This window comes from Oncorhynchus clarkii, chromosome 14 (assembly GCF_045791955.1).
Source record: "Oncorhynchus clarkii lewisi isolate Uvic-CL-2024 chromosome 14, UVic_Ocla_1.0, whole genome shotgun sequence".
Taxonomy (NCBI): Eukaryota; Metazoa; Chordata; class Actinopteri; order Salmoniformes; family Salmonidae; genus Oncorhynchus; species Oncorhynchus clarkii.
Window position 1 is genome coordinate 27,370,192 of NC_092160.1, and position 24,427 is coordinate 27,394,618.

Below are 24,427 nucleotides of genomic sequence, written 5' to 3' on the forward strand. Positions count from 1 at the left end.
GTGTCCCATGGACCAGGAGAATAGTGGGTTATGTAACGCTAGCCAGGGGTACCCTATGATAAGGGGGTTCTCGGGAGCAGTGATCAAAATAAAACTACGTCTCTGAGTGGTTCACCCCAACCTGCAGTAGAATGGGCTTGGTCTGATATTCCACCTGACCGGAGTCAATGGGCCGTCCATCGAGGGCTTGAATCTGCAGAGGGATGGGACACTTCATGCAGGGGATTTGTAATTATGTTGCAAAGTCAAAGAGTCCACAAAGGCTTGAATCTGGTGCTGACGGTTATCCCATTCTTTTCCCCTAGTGTGTATTTATGTATTGTTTTAGTGATTCATCGTAGTGAAAGCGTAGTGTCAGATTTTCTGGGTCTCTATGTTTTTGGTTGGATAGGTTTCTCAATTTCTTTCTTAGGTTTTTGCAATCTTCATAAAACCACTTTTTATTGTTGTTAATTTTCTTCAGTTTTCTGTTTGAAATGTTTTGATTTGATAGGGAAGCTGAGAGGTCAAAAACACTGTTTAGGTTTTCTACTGACAAGTTTACACCTTTACACAATTACAGTGAAACGTTTTGTCCAGGAAGTTGTCTAAAATGGATTGAATTTGTTGTTGCGTAATTGTTATTTGGTAGGTTAATACACTACTTTCCTTCCATCTATAGCATGTCTTAATATTATTCAGTTCCTTTGTCTTGAATGCCTCATGATTGAGTATTGCTCTCTTCAAGTAGACTGTGATTTGGCTATGATCTGATAGTGGTGTCAGTGGGCTGACTGTAAACTCTCTGAGACTCTGGGTTGAGGTCAGTGATAAAGTAGCCTACAGTACTACTGCCAAGGGACGAGCTATTGGTGTACCTGCCGTAGGAGTCCCCTCGAAGCCTACTCTTTCTCTCTGTGTGTGTTTCTAATGCATCCTCTCTTCCTCTCCTCTCTATGTCTCTCTCTCCACCCCTTATCCCCTCTTTCTCTCCAAACACCAACCTTTTCAGTCTCTCACTCTCTCTTGAATAAAACCCCCCAGAATATATTCATATTCAGGAGGCAGCTTCTGAACCATCACACCGGTGGAATGTAAATTGATTGGTTGTCGCCGGGCGGAGTGGCAGAGGAGGGTGAAGGGGAAGAGAGGGTTGGGGTGGCGTAGCGGGTTCCATTGTGTGGTGTTTTTTTAAAGTCATGGCATTTTTAGATGATTATACTAATCCACCCCACCCAGGACCTCTCAGCCCCTCAGACCCCTTATCGCTCCTCCAACACACTCTGTCACTCATTAAAAGGCAATCACATGCGACCAACTCTAACAAACCTTAAAGCTAAAGGGAAGATGAAGGGGGGAAGTGAGAGGGGGGAGATTGGGAGAGAGACAGAGAGAGAGAGAGAGAAAGAGAGGGCGAGAGAGAGAGAAATTACAGTTGGTCGGTCATCCAGCGTTCCCTCTCTTCTGAACGTGACACGAGGAACAGAAATGTTCTTTCTAATCACTTCTGTTGGAAAACATGTTTAAGAATCTCTTGGTCGTTTTCGTTGTTTTGTTAATCCGTGTTAACAGGCTGTCCTTTAAATGAAGGGGAGGGATTATAGGAAACGTATGGTTGGGGTTTAAGGCAGCTGGTTGCACGTTGATTGTTTTTACTAGGCTTCTGAAACTCACTTGCATTGCACTTTTGAAGTTTCAGAGATTCAGACAGATTCAGACTCACCCTGAGCCAAACACCTGAGAGCCAACCAACACCTCTTGATCTTGAAATCCCACACACACACACTGAAGTCCTGGCGTTAGACACACACGCATGCACGCACGCACGCACCTCTGTCCCCCCTACCACCAGTCTAGTCCTCTAAATAACTCTGCCTCCCCCTACCACCAGTCTACTCCTCGGCCTCCTCTGACTAACTCAGACTCCCGCAAACAGCACAATATTCCCTATATATTGCACTACTTTTGACCAGAGCCCATATGCACTATATAGAGAATAAGGTGTTATTTGGGACTCAACTACAGATCAGATCCCCAATCAATCAATCAATTGTATTGATAAAGACCTTTTTACATCAGCCGATGTTACAAAGTGCTGTACAGAAACCCAGCCTAAAACACCAAACAACATGCAATGCAGATGTAGAAGCACGGTGGCTAGGAAAAACTGCCTAGAAAGGCAGGAACCTAGGGAGAAACCTAGAGAGGAACCAGGCTCTGAGGGATGGTCAGTCCTCTTCTGGCTGTGCCGGGTGTAGATTATAACAGTACATGGCCAAGATGTTCAAACGTTCATAGATGACCAGCAGGGTCAAATAATAATCACAGTGGTTGTAGAGGGTGCAACAGGTCAGCACCTCATGAGTAAATGTCAGTTGGCTTTTCATAGCCGAGCATTCAGAGTTAGAAACAGCAGGTGCGGTAGAGAGAGAGAGTCAAAAACAGCAGTTCCGGGACAAGGTCAGGGTTCCATAGCCGCAAGCAGAACAGTTGAAACTAGAGCAGCAGCACGACCAGATGGACTGTGGACAACAAGGAGTCATTAAGCCAGGTAGTCCTGAGGCATGGTCCTAGGGCGCAGGTCCTCCAGGAGGGAGAGAAAGTGGGAGAGGGAGTGGGAGAGAGAGAATTAGAGGGAGCATACTTAAATTCACACAGGACACCGGATAAGACAGAAGAAGTACTTCAGATATAACAGACTGACCTTTGCCCCTCGACACACAAACTATTGCAGCATAAATACTGGAGACTGAGACAGGAGGGGTCGGGAGACACTGTGGCCCCGTCCGACTATACCCCCGGACAGGGCCAAACAGGCAGGATATAACCCCACCCACTTTGCCAACGCACAGCCCCCACACCACTAGAGGGATATCTTTAACCACCAACATACTACTCTGAGACAAAGCTGAGTATAGCCCACAAAGATCTCCCCCACGGCACGAACCCGATGGGGGCACCAAACCCGGACAGGAAGATTTGCAGGATGCTTTACTGTTGGCATGACACAGGACTGATGGTAGCACTCACCTTGTCTTCTCCGGACAAGCTTTTTTCTGGATGCCCCAAACAATCGGAAAGGGTATTCATCAGAGAAAATGACTTTACCCCAGTCCTCAGCAGTCCAATCCCTGTACCTTTTGCAGAATATCAGTCTGTCCCTGATGTTTTTTCTGGAGAGAAATGGCTTCTTTTCTGCCCTTCTTGACACCAGGCCATCCTTCAAAAGTCTTTGCCTCACTGTGCATGCAGATGCACTCACACCTGCCTGCTGCCATTCCTGAACAAGCTCTGTACTGGTGGTGCCCTGATCCCGCAGCTGAATCAACTTTAGGAGACGGTCCTGGTGCTTGCTGGACTTTCTTGGGCGCCCTGAAGCCTTTTTCACAACAATTGCACCGCTCTCCTTGAAGTTCTTGATGATCCGAAAAAAGGTTGATTTAGGTGCAATCCTACTGGCAGCAATATCCTTGCTTGTGAAGCCCTTTTCGTGCAAATCAATGATGACGATACGTGTTTCCTTGCAGGTAACCATGTTTGACAGAAGAACAATGATTCCAAGCACCACCATCCTTTTGAAGCGTCCAGTCTGTTATTCAAACTCAATTAGCATGGCAGAGTGATCTCCAGCCTTGTCCTTGTCAACACTCACTCCTTTGTTAACGAGACAATCACTGACATGATGTTAGCTGGTCCTTTTGTGGCAGGGCTGAAATGCAGTGGAAATGTTTTTGGGAGATTCAGTTCCTTTGCATGGCAAAGAGGGACTTTGCAATTAACTGCAATTCATCTGTTCACTCTTCATAACATTCTGGAGTAAATGCAAATTGCCATCATACAAACTGTGGTAGTAGACTTTGTGAAAATGTATATTTGTGTCATTCTCAAAACTTTTGGCCACGACTGTACAACCATCAAGATTAATTGTCAGGTCCAACAAAATATCTCTTTGTTTCTTGGGACCTAGAACTAGCATCTCTGTTTTTTCAAAGTATAAATGTAAAACATTTTCCACCATCCGCTTCCTTATGTCTGAAACACAGGTTTCCAGGGAGGGCAATTGGGGCTTGGTCTGACGCCATCAAAAGGTTATTTACCACCTTCACGAGTGCAGTCTCAGTGCTATGATGGGGTCTAAAACCAGACTGAAGTGTTTTGTATACATTGTTTGTATTCAGGAAGGCAGTGAGTTGTTGTGCAACAGCTTTTTCAAAAATTGTTGAGAAGAATGGGAGATTCGATATAGGCCAATAGTTTTTTATATTTTCTGGGTCAAGGTTGGACTTTTTCAAGAGAGGCTTTATTACAGCCACTTTTAGTGAGTTTGTTACACATCCGGTGGATAGGTAGCCATTTATTATGTTCAACATAGGAGAGCCAAGCACAGGAAGCAGCTCCTTCAGTAGTTTAGTTGGAATAGGGTTCGTTATGCAGCTTGAAGGTTCAGAGGCCATTACTATTTTCATGAATGTGTCAAGAGATATAGGATAAGAAGTGTCTCCCTTGATCGTAGGTCCTGGCAGTGTTGTGCAGAATCAGGACAACTGAGCTTTGGAGAAATACACAGATTTAAAGAGGAGTCCGTAATTTGCTTTCTAATGATCATGATCTTTTCGTCAGTTCATGAATTTATCACTGCTAAAGTGAAAGCCATCCTCCCTTGGCGAATGCTGCTTTTTAGTTAGCTTTGCGACAGTATCAAAAACAAATTTTGGATTGTTCTTATTCTCCTCAATTAAGTTGGAAAAATAGGATGTTGTTTGATGTAACCGATTAATGTACTGTACTCTTGCCTTGCCTAGTCTTTCTGCCTGTCTGTCTGCCAAAGGCTTATGAAACAGTACAGTAAATTTATGGAAATGAAATGCATTAAAAAGATGGAGTTGGAGAGCAGTTATCATAGAGTGTGATTCAGAGGTCTCTGAGACCTCTCTCTTTCTCTCTCTCTCTCTCTCTCTCTCTCTCTCTCTCTCTCTCTCTCTCTCTCTCTCTCTCTCTCTCCCCTTCCCTCTCTCTCTCTATGTGTGTGTGTGTGTGTGTGTGTGTGTGTGTGTGTGTGTGTGTGTGTGTGTGTGTGTGTGTGTGTGTGTGTGTGTGTGTGTGTGGTCTTCAAGCGCTCACAGTCTCACGTCAGAATTAGAAGTCCATGTTTTTCATGGACATCAAAATTCAAAGTGTTTACTGTCAAGTTTAGGCATTAACTATGAATTTTTAGGTTAGGCATTAGCGCTGAATGATTAAGGTAAGGGTTATGTTTTGGGATAGGCTTAAAACAAAAATATAAAAAACAACTTTATATCAATGGATTCGAATATGCAACTTTTGCAGATAGATGCTTACGCCCATCCACCATCCCCATCCACAAAGCCCCAGCAAAACTGAAACCTACTTGAAGGTAACAGCGCTCACTGTTGCCCCTAGTGGCCCGTTTTTATGTCATCTCCCAACGTCCTCAGACATGGATGGATGCGGAATACTGACTTGTATGACGGGTGACCTGGCTGGTACGGTAGGCAGGCTCAGTGCTCAATGTGCCCATGGATGACAGAAATCCTTCCCTATGTTCCCCAAATCCCCCACAGGGAGGAAAACAGACTGGACAGATTGTGTGTGTTGTGTTTCAGGCCAGGCTGTGCTTACTGGCTTTCGTGTGTGTGTGTATGGTTTATTCCAAGGATTTTGAGAGTGTGTATTCTTCTAGTTCTGAAGAGTTCCAAAGTGTGTGTGTGTGCATCACGTTCTCAGGCTTTGAAAAGATTGTGTTTTGTGCAGCTTGTTCCAGAATTTAAGAGAGAGTACTAGATTTGACTGTTATCGTATGCCTCCTCTAGTGTCCTGCAATGCTGGTAAAGCACACACACACTCACACGGCCAGCTCCATCTCCACGACAACAGCGAGACAAAACAATGCTGAAGGAGAAAGACCACAGAGCTATGTGATAATGAAAAGTGTCCACTCTGATAACAGGCAGGGAGAGAGACAGACAATCAGATTCCAAGTAGGACAGATATATTTGTCCTATTGTGTATTCATTGGAACGGTTTGTTTTTTATCCCAACTCTCCCTGAGACACCATCAGAGAGTGGAATCAAGACCAGGTTTTGCAATTATTAACAGCGACCCTGAAGCAATTAGGGTTAAAGGCACATTGACACATTTTTCACCTCGTCAGCTCAGGGATTCAAACTAGCAACCTTCTGGTTACTGGCCCAACACTCTGATCGCTAGGATATCTGCCTTTAGTTAGATACCAGCAGGAGAAAAGTAGACAATCACATACCAGTTAGGAGAGAGATAGCCAATCAGATACCAATAGAAGAGAGATACCTACTCTTACACAACTATCAGAAGTCCTATCCATTCATCCAGACTAGGCAGGGAGGCTCACTGGGTCCACCCAAACAACCATCACTCAAATCTCTTTTACTCAAACCAAACATAAGCAAACACATATCACAAACCCATAGCCTATTAACAGAGTATGCCAAAGCTACCACAACAAGGGTGAAAGAGAAATGGGGGAGGGATCTTGGGACCCAGATCACAGAAGATCAATGGTCTGAAATTAATTAGCAATCCCAAAGAGTTTACATTAATACAAGATACAAGCTCTGTCAGTACAAATGTATTTATATCTTATCTAACACCTTTAAAAATGACTCCTCTCCCCCCTGGGGCGGCAGGGTAGGGTAGGGTAGGGTAGGGCAGGGCAGGGCAGGGCAGGGCAGGGCAGGGCAGCCACTAGGCTGCCCTGCCCTGCCCCTGATGGTGTCTCAGGTTAGAGCGTTGGACTAGTAACCGGAAGGTTGCAAGTTCAAATCCCCGAGCTGACAAGGTACAAATCTGTCATTCTGCCCCTGAACAGGCAGTTAACCCACTGTTCCTAGGCTTCTCATTGAAAATAAGAATTTGTTCTTAACTGACTTGCCTAGTAAAATAAAGGTAAAATAAAAATAAAACACTGCCCTCACTGTAAAGCAGAGACAGGAACTCTATAATACCTGACATGAGCCAGCCCTAAACATTAACAGTGGCGGCTGAAGATTGAAAATATCCTTCACAGGCAAGTACATTTAACTCCCATGAGGACAATCCTTGATGATCTGTCCAATCTACATCTCACTTCTCAGAGAATAAAGCATTTCTTTAGCCAGAGTCAATGTCTGTGGCTCGGCGGAAATCTAATTGCCATAATAAAAAAAAATCCCCATCAAAATCCGTCTGTTTAAGCTGGAGATATTTTTTTCATGGGCTTGTGTCTCAATCTCCCGCATTGGCCGATGTCAACCTTCCACATCTGGGGTGGAAGGTGGCAGAGCCACAGCGGTGTTTGTCAGACCAGGAGACATCACGAAAACGTCTGTAGCATCTGAATGGCTTGGCCAACAAACTAAAATGAAAAGATGAGACTCTCATGAACATGACGGTGTTCTCCATTTTGCTCTACAAATCCCACAAGTGTCACAGGACTCGTCTGAAGGTAACCCTGTACCGGTACCACTGATGTGCCAACTTCTGTCGTCAATCCAACTGTTGTACCCCATCAGAACCCCCAAAAATGCTTGTTTTACTCAGATGTTTGTAAACAAAGTAAATGTAAACACTAAATAGACTCAAAACATGGTTAAACTATAATTGTGATGTCATTGACGGTCAGTCCTTGCATCCATAGGCTCATCCCTTTGTTATTGTTTGAACTGATGATATATATATATATTTTTAAATGTATACATACAGTGGTCCTAAAATTTAAAATAAAATAGCTAAGTGTCCTTGACCATCTTAAAACAATTCCATATGTTAGCCCAGTAGAAACCCAGCCCAGGCCCTTAGATCTTAAAGGGGTGGAACCATAAGGATCCTCCTACTATCACTCAATGGATTAATGAGGTCTGCATGCCACTAGAAAAACATGACAAATGACATGCAAGGTAGTCCTTTCACAAGCCCTGAGATCCCTGGTTAGAATACATAGAGTCATTATAGAGACTTACTAGCGGGTAATGTACGTGTGTGTAGTATGTGATCTGATGTAGCATCTATAATGGTGTGTTTGTATATGTATTCAGGCATTATTGTATAATATAATTGTGTGATGCATCTATATGCTGTGTGTTGTTTTGTCTCATTGATTGTTGTGCTGGTAATGTGGAAAAACAACAAATACAAGTCTTATCAAGTCACACCCACATAAATAGAATGACCAATTATTGGCTTGAATGGGGACGCCTGTTCTAGTCATTCTATTTATAGAGTCATACCAATGTCTGATACCTTAGGGTTAGGGTTATGGTTACGGTTGAAGTTGAACTGGGGTGTGGACATGAAGCTAGGGTTACGTTTCCCTGCCCATAACCTTAACCCAAACCCTTTTGTCTGGTTACTTCTTGGTTCAGACAGAATAACTTCCAGAGGAAAACTTAACTAGACTCTTTCTATTCTCCCTTTGTTATAGGGTTTATTGTAATAACCAAGCCAAAGGCTCAACTGGAAACATTATCTGGGGAACAGGTAGGGGGGAATAGAGAAAAAGGGAGCGAAAGAAAGAGGGAAAGAGTGAGAGAAGGAAGTGAAGTGAAGAGCACTAGCAGCCAGCTGTCTCTCAGCAGGAGTTCACTCAGCCAATCAGTGAGCTGATCAGATGACATCACATCCCCCGCAACGACACAGCTTCCTGTGTCACCCATCCTCCGTCTCACCACGGGGCGGTCCAACTGGCATCAAGACATTCTCTTTCTTTCTCTTCCCCAGTGACAGGTTTGTGACGGAGCTGTGGAGCTCCATCAACCACAAAGGGGAACAAAGTTTCAAGAGTTTTCCACCTGAGTAGAGTTTAAATTCCCCCCAGGGAACAAGTCATAAATCTTAGCTGTTAAAAAAGACGTTTCAAGTTTGTCACCCAATGCACAGTGTTTCCTAAAGAAGTTGTCAGAGTTTGTCGCAGCTTTTTTCACCTGTCTGTGGAGAGGAAAGGGGAGAGGGAGAGGAGAGGAGAGGAGAGGAGAGGAGAGGAGAGAAAGGAAAGAGGGAGGGAGGGAGAGGAGAGGGAGAGAAAGGAGAGGGAGGGAGATAGAGTGAAAGGAGAGGAGAGGGAGAGGAAAAAGATCATTGAATTCCTCTCGGGTCTCTCTGAGTCTCTGTAGTTCCCTGATTGCCTCCATCAGTGTGTCTGATTACTCTGTTCCCTGAGCTGTAGCAGAACGTGGTGTTTGATATGTTTACCCTCTCAGAGACACATATAGAGACAGAGGGAGGATGGATGCTGGGTGCTCCAGGGTTTATCACAGAGACCGAGGGAGGAAGGGTGCTGGGTACTCCAGGGTTTATCACAGAGACCGAGGGAGGATGGGTGCTGAGTACTCCAGGGTTTATCACAGAGACCGAGGGAGGATGGGTGCTGAGTACTCCAGGGTTTATCACAGAGACAGAGGGAGGAAGGGTGCTGGGTACTCCAGGGTTTATCACAGAGACAGAGGGAGGATGGGTGCTGAGTACTCCAGGGTTTATCACAGAGACCGAGGGAGGATGGGTGCTGAGTACTCCAGGGTTTATCACAGAGACCGAGGGAGGATGGGTGCTGAGTACTCCAGGGTTTATCACAGAGACCGAGGGAGGATGGGTGCTGAGTACTCCAGGGTTTCTCACAGAGACAGAGGGAGGAAGGGTGCTGGGTACTCCAGGGTTTATCACAGAGACAGAGGGAGGATGGGTGCTGAGTACTCCAGGGTTTATCACAGAGACAGAGGGAGGATGGGTGCTGTGCACACCAGGGGGTTTATCACAGAGACAGAGGGAGGATGGGTGCTGAGTACTCCAGGGTTTATCACAGAGACAGAGGGAGGATGGGTGCTGTGTTCTCCAGGGTTTATCACAGAGACAGAGGGAGGATGGGTGCTGAGTACTCCAGGGGGTTTATCACAGAGACAGAGGGAGGATGGGTGCTGAGTACTCCAGGGTTTATCACAGAGACAGAGGGAGGAAGGGTGCTGGGTACTCCAGGGTTTATCACAGAGACCGAGGGAGGATGGGTGCTGAGTACTCCAGGGTTTATCACAGAGACCGAGGGAGGAAGGGTGCTGGGTACTCCAGGGTTTATCACAGAGACCGAGGGAGGATGGGTGCTGAGTACTCCAGGGTTTATCACAGAGACCGAGGGAGGATGGGTGCTGGGTTCTCCAGGGGGTTTATCACAGAGACAGAGGGAGGATGGGTGCTGGGTTCTCCAGGGTTTATCACAGAGACCGAGGGAGGATGGGTGCTGAGTACTCCAGGGTTTATCACAGAGACAGAGGGAGGATGGGTGCTGTGCACACCAGGGGGTTTATCACAGAGACAGAGGGAGGATGGGTGCTGAGTACTCCAGGGTTTATCACAGAGACCGAGGGAGGATGGGTGCTGAGTACTCCAGGGATTATCACAGAGACAGAGGGAGGATGGGTGCTGAGTACTCCAGGGTTTATCACAGAGACAGAGGGAGGATGGGTGCTGAGTATTCCAGGGGGTTTATCACAGAGACAGAGGGAGGATGGGTGCTGAGTACTCCAGGGTTTATCACAGAGACCGAGGGAGGATGGGTGCTGAGTACTCCAGGGGGTTTATCACAGAGACCGAGGGAGGATGGGTGCTGGGTTCTCCAGGGTTTATCACAGAGACAGAGGGAGGATGGGTGCTGGGTGCTCCAGGGTTTATCACAGAGACAGAGGGAGGATGGGTGCTGAGTACTCCAGGGTTTATCACAGAGACCGAGGGAGGATGGTTGCTGAGTACTCCAGGGTTTATCACAGAGACAGAGGGAGGATGGGTGCTGAGTACTCCAGGGTTTATCACAGAGACAGAGGGAGGAAGGGTGCTGGGTACTCCAGGGTTTATCACAGAGACAGAGGGAGGATGGGTGCTGAGTACTCCAGGGTTTATCACAGAGACAGAGGGAGGATGGGTGTTGAGTACTCCAGGGTTTATCACAGAGACAGAGGGAGGATGGGTGCTGAGTACTCCAGGGTTTATCACAGAGACAGAGGGGTGCTGGGTGCTGGGTACTCCAGGGTTTATCACAGAGACAGAGGGAGGATGGGTGCTGGGTACTCCAGGGTTTATCACAGAGACAGAGGGAGGATGGGTGCTGTGCACACCAGGGGGTTTATCACAGAGACAGAGGGAGGATGGGTGCTGGGTGCTCCAGGGTTTATCACAAAGACAGAGGGAGGAGGGGTGCTGGGTACTCCAGGGATTATCACAGAGAGAGAGGGAGGATGGGTGCTGGGTTCTCCAGGGTTTATCACAGAGACAGAGGGAGGATGGGTGCTGGGTTCTCCAGGGTTTATCACAGAGACAGAGGGAGGATGGGTGCTGTGCACACCAGGGGGTTTATCACAGAGACAGAGGGAGGATGGGTGCTGGGTACTCCAGGGTTTATCACAGAGACAGAGGGAGGATGGGTGCTGTGCACACCAGGGGGTTTATCACAGAGACAGAGGGAGAATGGGTGCTGGGTACTCCAGGGTTTATCACGGAGACAGAGGGAGGATGGGTGCTGGGTACTCCAGGGTTTATCACAGAGACAGAGGGGTGCTGGGTGCTGGGTTCTCCAGGGTTTATCACAGAGACAGAGGGAGGATGGGTGCTGTGCACACCAGGGGGTTTATCACAGTGTTGTAGGGATTATACAGCAGAGAAACAAGCCACCTCTATCAGTGCTTTACCCTCACATATGCAAACACACACGCACGCAGACACACTCAGTATCCTGTCAAATCATTCTAATCCCTAGCGCCGCATAAAAAGGGCAAAGAGCGCCACAGAAAACACACAGATTTGTCAAATTGAGCTCTCGCTCTCTTCCACTGTCTCTCTCTCCCTCGGTCTCTCTCTATCCCATCCCTTCATTCATACCACCGTACACATATCTTCCTGTATTAGCTTAGTACAAATTGTCTCTCAAAACATTTCACACTTCAAGGACAAAGTTCGTTCATTTTCTAATTGATATTCCTGCTCTCCACTTTGAGTTTTCCTCTCACCTATCAGCTCTCTGTTCCTATAGCAACTAAGTGGCACTCAGTGTGTGTGTGTGTGCACATGCGTGTGTGAATGGTTTCGTGCTTGACTGACTCTTTAGATGAAGAATACACAGTGTAAGACATTATTGTCATCCCTTTTTCTCATTTCTGATTGGCACCAAGGAAATTACATTTGTTTTTTTGCTTCTGATGATTTGTGGAATTTTGACACTTGCTATAGTCCTGCTATAGCAAGTAATAGTTGGTAATAGTGCTCTCTCATCTCCATCAGACACACAGATAACTGTGTGTTGTTCAACGTTTATTTAGCCATTAGGCAAGTTAGTTAAGAACAAATTCTTATTTACAATGACGGCCTACCCGGACGATGCTGGGCCAATTGTGCGCAGCCCTATGGGACTCCCAATGACAGCCGGATGTGACGTAGCCTGGATTCAAACCAGGTACTGCAGTGCCTCTTGCACTGAGATGCAGTGTCTTAGACCACTGCGCCACTCAGGAGCACAATGTACAGGCAACCAGGTGAAAAATCCCAACAGCAATGCTCCCAAGTAGAGAAATAGAGGCTGCGAGAAGAGCCCTGTGGCTTCAGGCTATTTGGAGTGGGAGATGTGGTAAATGTGGGGACCCGATCTCCAAGTAGGCTACACGTAGCTGTGTATGGAAAACATTTCATCACAAGTACGACCTAACTTGTTTAGTATAGTTTGTAACTCCACTCACTCATGTCTAGGAGGTGAGAACGGTAGGGAGACGCCATGTTGAAAGGTCCTCTTCAGACATGCTGTACTGTTCTTAAATGTACTAATGTAATTGACTAAAACAAGCAGACAAGAAAATTGTGTTTGAAAAAGGTCAAGTTTTTGCTGTGAGCCAATGGAGTAACCTAGGTAACCATGGGTTTCCTTCCCCCAAAGGCGGGAGGGGCCGCAACATTCTATCTAATACCAACTGGGACTATGCCCAGAAAGCTCAAGGCAATAATATAGTGACATTCTCCCATTCACTTTGGAAGTATTTTCTGTTGAAATAGATATGCATACATGTTTCTGTCTCATACACACTTGAGCCACACACACAACCTAGTATTGTTTTAATCAGCTTGCCTTCAGTTGTCTGTAAGGTACCCTGGGCTGGTACACTTCATGTAAAATGCACTGCAAGTGGTTTGATTTGGCTTTATGTTGACTCTCTTGAAGAGAGCTAGCCAGTTTGTAGTCCCAAAACCGGAAATAAGCTACATCTGGTTCATTCAGCTATTCCTATGGGGAAAATTAATGGGGAAAGAATATTGTTCTGGAATAAACACCAAAAATAAAGTTAACACAGGCTTCGACCTTCTACGTTTTATTCTATGAGGTAATGTCAGTCAGTTAACATGACTTTCATGATTTAGGAAGTCTTTATGTGCTCTCTGTGACTGCTTTTATTACATGAATAGTTAAAAATTCACAAAAAAGTAATGTTAGCTGAGGAAGATTATATCATAGAACAAAAATGATATGTATAATATCTCCTAATCCTGTGTTTACTAGACTTCATATTCAGCGTTTATCCAAAAACCCTACAAAAACTCCATCCATTTTCCCATAGGCTTTGTCCAACAAACCATGGAGGAGTTAATGCTTACAAAAAGACGCCATTACTACTGCTCTCTCTTGAACAACTGTTCTCTTCAACAGAGTAATTCGCTCTACTTCCTGTTCCATAGAAGAACTCCAGCTGTCCATCCATAGCTACACACTGACCCCTGGTGGGGGCTTTGGTCATTACATCTGTATACACTTTAGAGAGATTCTAACATAATAATAATAATAATGATATGAAATGCTATTTATTAGACGCTTTTATCCAAAGTGGATTATAGGCATGCCTGCATACATGTATGTTAACATGTGGGTGGTCCCGGGAAAAGAACACACTAAAATGGCAAGCGCCACACTCTACCAACTGAGCTACAGAGGATATACACCGAGTGTGCAAAACATTAGGAAAGACCTTCTTAATATTGAGATGCACCCCCCTTTGCCCTCAGAACTGCCTCAATTCGTCAAGGGGATGGATTTTATAAGCTGTCAAAAGCATTCCACAGGGATGCTGGTCCATGTTGACGCCAATGTTACCCACAGTTGTGTCAAGTTGGCTGGATGTCCTTTGGGTGGTGGACCGTTCTTGATTCACACGAGAAACTGTTGAGCATGAAAAAAGATCTTGGGAATAATATAATGACTCTACTCCACTTCCTGATGGATCAATAAATGTACGATTGACTTTATTTAAGCCATTGGCTCCTATCAGGAGCATAGGCAATTGACCAATGTCCTCACTCGGATCAAGGCAAGATTTTCCAGGTTACATCAGTCGATGCCACTCAACTATCTCTGCCTGGACGTCTCCACTCCAAGGGTTTCTGGGTAACATTTGATTGCCAATCATCAAACTATCATTCAAACAAACAATGAATCAATCAAATTTATTAAAAAAAAACATAACATACAATTTCATTTGAATAACTTTATTTATAATATTAACATTTGAAACATCATCCAGGGATATTTGAAGCAAATAAATGCATAAAGTATTTTACGGTTCATCACCGGTTGCCAGGCAGCTTGTACACAGCAGAACAGGGGTGTATAAATATCAACTGTTTAGACAGAGTAGTGTAGTAGGCTAGAATGGCTTCCTGGCCAATACCTTTCCTCTATCATTTAATGTATATATCTCATTCGATAGAACTACACTGGCCAGAGAACACTAAATTAACTGAAGTCTCTGATGATGACTTGTGTCCTTATGTGTCAAAATCATTCCCAATCATTGGTTCTGATCCAATATCCACACTAGTGTACTAGCTACTTAGTATGAAGCAACGTAGAATGGAAGGAGTACAACACACCTGTCTATGTGTACCTACACAAGTGAACATTCCTGTCTGTGTGTACCTACACAAGTGAACATTCCTGTCTGTGTGTACCTACACAAGTGAACATTCCTGTCTGTGTGTACCTACACAACTGAACATTCCTGTCTGTGTGTACCTACACAACTGAACATTCCTGTCTGTGTTCCTACACAACTGAACATTCCTGTCTGTGTGTACCTACACAACTGAACATTTCTGTCTGTGTGTACCTACACAACTGAACATTCCTGTCTGTGTTCCTACACAACTGAACATTCCTGTCTGTGTTCCTACACAACTGAACATTCCTGTCTGTGTGTACCTACACAAGTGAACATTCCTGTCTGTGTGTACCTACACAAGTGAACATTCCTGTCTGTGTGTACCTACACAACTGAACATTCCTGTCTGTGTGTACCTACACAACTGAACATTCCTGTCTGTGTGTACCTACACAACTGAACATTCCTGTCTGTGTGTACCTACACAACTGAACATTCCTGTCTGTGTGTACCTACACAACTGAACATTCCTGTCTGTGTGTACCTACACAAGTGAACATTCCTGTCTGTGTGTACCTACACAACTGAACATTCCTGTCTGTGTGTACCTACACAACTGAACATTCCTGTCTGTGTGTACCCACACAAGTGAACATTCCTGTCTGTGTGTACCTACACAAGTGAACATTCCTGTCTGTGTGTACCTACACAAGTGAACATTCCTGTCTGTGTGTACCTACACAAGTGAACATTCCTGTCTGTGTGTACCTACACAAGTGAACATTCCTGTCTGTGTGTACCTACACAAGTGAACATTCCTGTCTGTGTACCTACACAAGTGAACATTCCTGTCTGTGTGTACCTACACAACTAAACATTCCTGTCTGTGTACCTACACAAGTGAACATTCTTGCCTGTGTACCTACACAAGTGAACATTCCTGTCTGTGTGTACCTACACAACTGAACATTCCTGTCTGTGTACCTACACAAGTGAACATTCCTGTCTGTGTACCTACACAAGTGAACATTCCTGTCTGTGTACCTACACAAGTGAACATTCCTGTCTGTGTACCTACACAAGTGAACATTCCTGTCTGTGTGTACACACAAGTGAACATTCCTGTCTGTGTGTACCTACACAACTGAACATTCCTGTCTGTGTGTACCTACACAAGTGAACATTCCTGTCTGTGTACCTACACAAGTGAACATTCCTGTCTGTGTACCTACACAACTGAACATTCCTGTCTGTGTACCTACACAAGTGAACATTCCTGTCTGTGTACCTACACAAGTGAACATTCCTGTCTGTGTGTACCTACACAAGTGAACATTCCTGTCTGTGTGTACCTACACAACTGAACATTCCTGTCTGTGTGTACCTACACAAGTGAACATTCCTGTCTGTGTGTACCTACACAAGTGAACATTCCTGTCTGTGTGTACCTACACAAGTGAACATTCCTGTCTGTGTACCTACACAAGTGAACATTCCTGTCTGTGTGTACCTACACAACTAAACATTCCTGTCTGTGTACCTACACAAGTGAACATTCTTGCCTGTGTACCTACACAAGTGAACATTCCTGTCTGTGTGTACCTACACAACTGAACATTCCTGTCTGTGTACCTACACAAGTGAACATTCCTGTCTGTGTGTACCTACACAACTGAACATTCCTGTCTGTGTGTACCCACACAAGTGAACATTCCTGTCTGTGTGTACCTACACAAGTGAACATTCCTGTCTGTGTGTACCTACACAAGTGAACATTCCTGTCTGTGTGTACCTACACAAGTGAACATTCCTGTCTGTGTGTACCTACACAAGTGAACATTCCTGTCTGTGTGTACCTACACAAGTGAACATTCCTGTCTGTGTGTACCTACACAAGTGAACATTCCTGTCTGTGTGTACCTACACAACTGAACATTCCTGTCTGTGTGTACCTACACAACTGAACATTCCTGTCTGTGTGTACCTACACAAGTGAACATTCCTGTCTGTGTGTACCTACACAAGTGAACATTCCTGTCTGTGTACCTACACAAGTGAACATTCCTGTCTGTGTGTACCTACACAAGTGAACATTCCTGTCTGTGTGTACCTACACAACTGAACATTCCTGTCTGTGTGTACCTACACAACTGAACATTCCTGTCTGTGTGTACCTACACAAGTGAACATTCCTGTCTGTGTGTACCTACACAAGTGAACATTCCTGTCTGTGTACCTACACAAGTGAACATTCCTGTCTGTGTACCTACACAACTGAACATTCCTGTCTGTGTACCTACACAAGTGAACATTCCTGTCTGTGTGTACCTACACAAGTGAACATTCCTGTCTGTGTACCTACACAAGTGAACATTCCTGTCTGTGTGTACCTACACAAGTGAACATTCCTGTCTGTGTACCTACACAAGTGAACATTCCTGTCTGTGTGTACCTACACAAGTGAACATTCCTGTCTGTGTGTACCTACACAACTGAACATTCCTGTCTGTGTGTACCTACACAAGTGAACATTCCTGTCTGTGTGTACCTACACAAGTGAACATTCCTGTCTGTGTACCTACACAAGTGAACATTCCTGTCTGTGTGTACCTACACAAGTGAACATTCCTGTCTGTGTGTACCTACACAAGTGAACATTTCTGTCTGTGTGTACCTACACAAGTGAACATTCCTGTCTGTGTGTACCTACACAAGTGAACATTCCTGTCTGTGTACCTACACAACTGAACATTCCTGTCTGTGTGTACCTACACAACTGAACATTCCTGTCTGTGTGTACCTACACAAGTGAACATTCCTGTCTGTGTACCTACACAACTGAACATTCCTGTCTGTGTGTACCTACACAAGTGAACATTCCTGTCTGTGTGTACCTACACAAGTGAACATTCCTGTCTGTGTACCTACACAAGTGAACATTCCTGTCTGTGTACCTACACAAGTGAACATTCAAAAGAAAGAAAAAAAGGGAAAGGAGAAAGTCTTTTTTTATTTTTATGATGAATAGTCGGACAAAATAACATGGATACAACTGCTGAACATTTAGAGAAAACAGGTCATGCAGATCTATTATACTGTGCAAGAATAGAAGTCTTCTTCTCCAATAATAAATCATTCAGGAGGGGGGAGTTGCCTCAATCAAGGACAAGTCAACTGTAGTCAATTTCCACCCAGTTGGTCATTTTAATAGTCAAGTCTGGTTCCTGGATAGAGCACAGACACTGTTCTCATGTACATCATAATCACCTATGAGGATAAACAATGCAGACTTCTGCCTGTTCCTGATCAAAGTCCCTTTGAGTTGAATTAGCCAGGGGAATTCAAGATGGCCGAAGTGTAAAGTGATCAATGTTTTTGATTGGACCTCAAGTCTTTTTTATGTTTCCATCGGCAAACAATCAGCTGAAGACTTCTATACACACTTCCTGTACATGTCTGACAGCCAGTGATCTGTAGTGATCCAGTCAAAATCTGAGCTTTAGAGTCGGTCTACATTGGACCTCATGATCGTTGCTGTATTGCGCGTATTCAGAAAGCTGCTGTGGGTTCTAAGGTTCTGTGTGGATACTGAACTGTACATAGCCGGTCAGATTGGTTTTTACTTAGATGACCCGTCTAAACAAGCTCCAAAAGCGGTTTTCAGGAGTGTCAGCATCAACCACGTCCAACTGAACCAACTGAAGCCAAACTAACAAAAGGCAGGCCTTCCTCAGCGATGTTAGAGGGCCACCAGGTTAAATGTTTGACTTATTCCCTGAGGTCAGAATAACCTAGGGCCGAGGCCCTTCCTGCCCCTGTGCCCAACCATCCGTCCATTTGTCTGTCTGTCTGTCTGTCCTTTGGAGGGGTATCGTCGTGCGTAATGTCAGGCCTTTAAATGTGCCCCTCCACAATCTAGCACACACACGTCAGTCCAATCACAGAGGGTTATTATCTATATTATAGCTACACTACTGTAGTCTATAAACAGGCGAGTTACAATGCTGAGTCACCTGTCTGTGAAAAACGATATGAGGTCAATCTAATGTGTCAGGTGGTAGCTGGTCCTTCACTGTCCAGCGGATAGAAAACATGGGGAATTCATTTCAACGCTTAAGATGAAGGTTGGTTGTAATCTTAATAAACATTTCATGACTGAATCCAACTAAATCTCTAAATAAAGACACACAATAACAGTATCTATGGCACAATTATTATAGTAGAAAAACACAGCTTGTGTATGTTTTCACCCAGTTCAAGCCTGTCTGTTAGTAAATCATGTTAAGATTTGCAGTTTCAACATTCCATGGAATGTGGCACTAATAAACTCAAAAAAGAAAAACAACAACGTTTGTCTATTCCCTTCTGCTCAAACACAAAATGCTGCCTCCTAGTGGATGGCCAGGCACTGTAGTCCCCAACACTAGTGGTGAGAGGGCCACATAGGTAGGGGGCGCTACAGGGGGCAGAGGGTGGTGTGAGCCTGGGATGGGCTAGGGAGGCAACTCCTTTCTGTCCTGCCTGTGGGTGTGAAAGCTACCAGACCTGGGTTAAAGGAAATATTATTTGATTTATTTATTTCCAAACACTTTGAACGATTGGACTGAGACTGATGGACATGGTGTGCACTTTTGGGACTATTGCGTCAGGCAAACTCAATAAAGTGCAACTCAAGCATTTGAAAGAAAACCCATACTATTTGAAATCAGGAGTGGTAGCTTTCATATTACACAGGTAGTCTCTTCAATACACACACACACACACACACACCTCTACTTTCCAACAAAGCATCAACTTGTTTGTGTTGTCAGAGGGAGGACTGCTATCCAAAGACTGTTTACATACAGGAAGCTGCTGTATAATGTCTGGAACGGAGCTAATTAAACGGCTTCAAACACCTGGAAACCATGTTTACTGTATTTGACACCATTCCACTGATTCTGCTCCAGGTATTACCACGAGCCCATTCTCACCAATTAAGGTGCCACCAGCCTCCTGTGCATACATACATATGCATGTGTACAGAACAACACACCTGTTTGCACATGTGTAGAACAGCTAAGCTGTACCACCTGTTGTCTTTTTCCACTTTATTTAACAAAGACCTGGGACTGAATCCCAAATAGCACCCTATTCCCTATATAGTGCACTACTTTTCACCACAGTCCTATTGCGGCCCTGATCAAAGGGAGTGCACAATGAAGTGATTAGGGTGCCATTTGGGATGGAACCCTGTTCAATACATCTTCAAACACTAAAGAGAAGTCAGGCTTCAGCAGCTTTAATTCACATTACTCTGAAATAGTATTATTTTCACCCAGGCGGCGCCTTTTTATGTTTCAATGTTTCATAATAGATCATTACAGCAATAACACACTAATATTACATCCTACTCAATATTGGTAACAAGGCAGTAAAGATACAGTAACTGCAATAGTAATTATACTGTAGCGCTTAGTCACTCAAAATGGCTGCTGACTGTGTTTGTCACAATATAGTAGCTTCCCAAGGTTTTAAGTAACCCCCCAAAAATACAATATGATTATTATAAACTATATATAACTTTAACCCAAGCCTTATAAATAGCATATTGTGCGCTACCCAGGAAATCAAGTTGTCAGCTCTGTCAGACTGAACCATCTGTGTCACTTTTTTAAATAGCTTTTCTTCAAGCACTTTACAGCCATAGGAATCAGATCATCGGATTCTGAGATGGTTGGTTATATCATGCATGGGGGTCAGTTGCCATGGCAGTGTTCTTTATGCTTGGCTGATAAGGGAAAGAGTAGTGAGAACAGGGACACCTAGTGGTTATCTGAGACATAACCACCAGGTTTACATCCCTTGGCAAGAATCAGAACAGTTTGAGTTGAACCTTATACTGCAGGGGTGTCACACTTATTTTAAAATGGGTTCAAGCTAGGACATATGATCTCCATGGCGACAGGCTCTAAACCTAATAACATCTTGCTGAAGATACAGGGGTGGGGAGTGGGCCTGACAGGTAGTGTATGTGGGGTCTGTGTGTGAGTGATATATTAGTGGGTGTGTGTGTGATGTTTCACGTTATCCAGTCTGTAGAGCTGATCCTCTCCTCTGTGTAGAGTACTAGATAAGCGTCAGAAAGCCCAGTAAACCTGTATCCCTTTATCTCCTCCTCTTCTCTAGCTCTGGGAGAAGTACTCCAGAACCATGCGCAGGTGTCCCAGGCGGTCGTTGAGGGAGGGCAGGGACAGGACGGTCGTCTGGTAGGCAGGATCCAGCTGGAGAACTGACAACAACCACCAACACCACGCTGGACCGTTGTTGGAGGCCTGATGGAGAGAGACAGGGAGATAAAAAGGAGAGAGAGAGACAGGAAGAGAGAGAGAGAGATGGGGAGATACAGGGGATTTTCGATACTAGATGAGTGCTGGGCTGGAAGTGATCGGCAAGGTCCATGTGTCTGTGTGTGTACCTGTATGTTGTTATCCTTGTCAGGCATGGTTCCATACTGTCTGCTGATCTGTTCTCTGAGCTGTGGGTTGAGGAGTGTGTACCAGTCCTGGGCCTGCTCATACACACTGTCATGGAGGCTCTGCAATAGCTCCAACTCTGACCCCTCAGCCTAGAAACAAAGGAGGAGATTCTCAATGCAAAATACAATTGATTCTCTTCTCTTAAGCAAAAAGGGTTGTTAACCTATGGTTGAACCGACTCAACTTAGCTCTGGGATGTTTAGATAAGGCAGAGAGGGTTTTCCTGGGTTTTCCATGATCTGAAACTGTCTTCTAAATAGTGATGGATGAAGGTGACCATTCCAGAAGTTAATCTAGATAAGTGTGTGTCTGGAGTGAGCGAGCTAGTGGGTTGGAATGAACTTTTCAACTTTGTTGTGTCCTGGTTGATAGGTTATAAAACGTTTTTTTCCTCCTATGACGTCATATGTTGTATATAAACTGTTGTTCGTTACATGGCAGCGCGCTTTGAGAATAAATACTATTATCTAATTTTGATAAGACTGGTCTCTGTCTATTTTATTCAAATAAGAATCTTACATATTCTCATAAAATAGACTAAGTGAATTCAATTAATGAAAACATATTGGAATTATGAAATTATATTAACAATTGGTGACAGAGGCACCAGATCATCAGCAAACAGTAGACATTTGACTTCAGATTTTAGTAGGGTGAGGCCGGGTGCTGTAGACTGTTCTAATGCCCTCACCAATTCGTTGATGCATAAAATTGGGGGGGGAAACGCGTAGTAACCGCACACCTGTTTGTGTACATGGATTTTATAATGTTGTATGTTTTTCCCCAAAACCATTTTCCATCCATTTGTACATCAGACCCTCATGCCAAATTGAGTCAAAAGCTTTTTTGAAATCAACAAAGCATGAGAAGACTTGTATGTTAGTCGAACAAGGTGTGCAATGTGAATATGTGGTCTGTTGTACGGTAATTTGATAAAAAAGACAATTTAGCATTTGGTCAGTACATTGTTTTCATTGAGGAAAAGTGCAAGTCTGCTGTTAATGATAATGCAGAGGATTTTCTCAAAGTTGCTGTTGACACATATCCCATGGTAGTTATTGGGATCAAATCTGTCTCCACTTTTGTGGACTGGGGTCATCAGTCCTCGTTTCCAAATATTGGAGAAGATGCCAGAGCTGAGGATGATGTTAAAGCGTTTTAGTATAGCCAATCTGAATTTGTGGTTTGTATATTTTATCATTTCACTGAGCATACCATCAACACCACAGGCCTTTTGGGGCTGGAGGGTTTGTATTTTGTCCTGTAGTAATGTGCTTGGAGAATCCAGTGGGTTCTGGTCATCTTTAATAGTTGATTCTGATATTTGCATTTGATCATGTATATATTTTTGTTATAGGACCAAAAAGATTGGAGAAGTGGTTTATCCATGCATCTCTATTTGGGATAGATGACTCGCGTTGGTTTTTGATTAGTGTTTTCCAATTTTCCCAGAAGTGGTTACATTCTATGGATTCTTCAATTACATTGAGCTGATTTCTGACGTGCTGTTCCTTCATTTCTGTAGAGTAATTCTGTATTGTTTTAGTGATTCACCATAGTGAAGACGTAGGCTCAGGTTCTGGTTTATCAATTCCTGTCTAAGGTTTTTGCAATCTTCCATCAAACCATTTGTCATTGTTGTTCATTTTCTTAGGTTGTCTGCTTGACAATTTTTGATTTGATAGGGAAGCCGCGAGGTAAAATATACTGTTTTGGTTTTCTACGGACAAGTTTACACCTTCACTATTACAGTGAAACGTTTTGTCCAGGAAGTTGTCTAAAAGGGATTGAATTTGTTGTTGCCTAATTGTTTTTGGTAGGTTTCTACATTACTTTCCTTCCATCTATAGCATTTCTTACTATTATTCAGTACCTTTGGCTTTGATGCCTCGTGATTGAGTATTTCTCTCTTCAAGTAGACCGATTTCGCTGTGATCTGATAGGGGTGTCAGTGGGCTGACTGTGAACACTCTGAGAGACTCTGGGTTGAGGTCAGTGATAAAGTCATCTACAGTACTACTGTCAATGGATGAACTATAGGTGTACCTGCCATAGGTGTCAACTTGAAGCCTACCATTGACTATGTACAGACCCAGCGTGTGACAGAGCTGCAGGAGTTGTGAACCATTTTTGTTGGCTGTTTTGTCATAGTTGTGTCTAGGGGGGCATATTTGGGAGAGAATGCTGTCGCCTCCAGGTAGGAGTTTGTTCTGAGAGTGTCAGGTTCTTGTCCAGTTGTGGAATTTACTAGGTCGCCACAGAGTAGTACATGTCTCTGGGCTTGGAAATGGTTGCTCTCCCCTTCTATGATGGAGAAGCTGTCATCGGGGGGGGAATATTGCTAGCACACAAGGACATTTTTCTCTGTTGAGATAAATTCCTTATTAATTTCTAGCCAGATGTAAAATGTTCCAGCTTTGACTAATTTAATAGAGTGGGTTGGGTCTACTCTACTACTATACCAAATTAGCATACCCCCTGAGTCTCTTCCTTGTTTCACACCAGGTAGTTTGGTGGATGGGACTACCAGCTCTCTGTAACCTAGAGGGCAACCAGTGGGTCCGTCTCCTATATACCATGTTTGTAGTAGGATAACAATTCTCTTTAGGCCAAAGGCAGATGACCTCAGAACTTGTATGTTCCAGGATGACATGGTAAAAGTTTTGGATTCCATTGTGTCTAGTGTTGTTTTCATGTAGTTTAGGCTCTGACCTTTACAGTAGGTGTGAAGAAAGCATGCTGAGCCTTTAGTGCGCGAGCACACACACACACACACACACACACACACACACACACACCTCTAAGATATGCCTGGTTGAGCACTGAGCATTGCTTTTACAAACTGTTGCTTGGAAACAGGCCAAGTACCAGAAAAACACTCACTGAAGAACTAGCTAATAAAATAGCATTTGTAACCTTCCCCAGGAGTGTTACATTCAACCAAAACTCTGCATTCACAGGGGTCATCCAGGGCCAGGAGTAGGTTAGAACAACCTGTGGTAACG

At 44.2% G+C, this 24,427-nt stretch overlaps 1 protein-coding gene across 2 annotated transcripts in view; it reads right to left on the bottom strand.

The window, feature by feature from the left end:
- Window positions 1–17,896: 17,896 nt before the first annotated feature.
- LOC139366481 (LON peptidase N-terminal domain and RING finger protein 1-like) overlaps window positions 17,897–24,427 on the bottom strand; it is a 36,547-nt gene continuing 30,016 nt past the window's right edge. For both annotated transcript variants that reach the window (XM_071103994.1, XM_071103993.1), the window contains exons 10-11: window positions 21,362–21,511; window positions 17,897–21,218 (exon numbers count right to left, since the gene is read on the bottom strand). In XM_071103994.1, coding sequence (XP_070960095.1) covers window positions 21,069–21,218; window positions 21,362–21,511 — 300 coding nt within the window. In that variant the 3' untranslated portion in view covers window positions 17,897–21,068. The remainder of the gene's footprint in view (window positions 21,219–21,361; window positions 21,512–24,427) is intronic.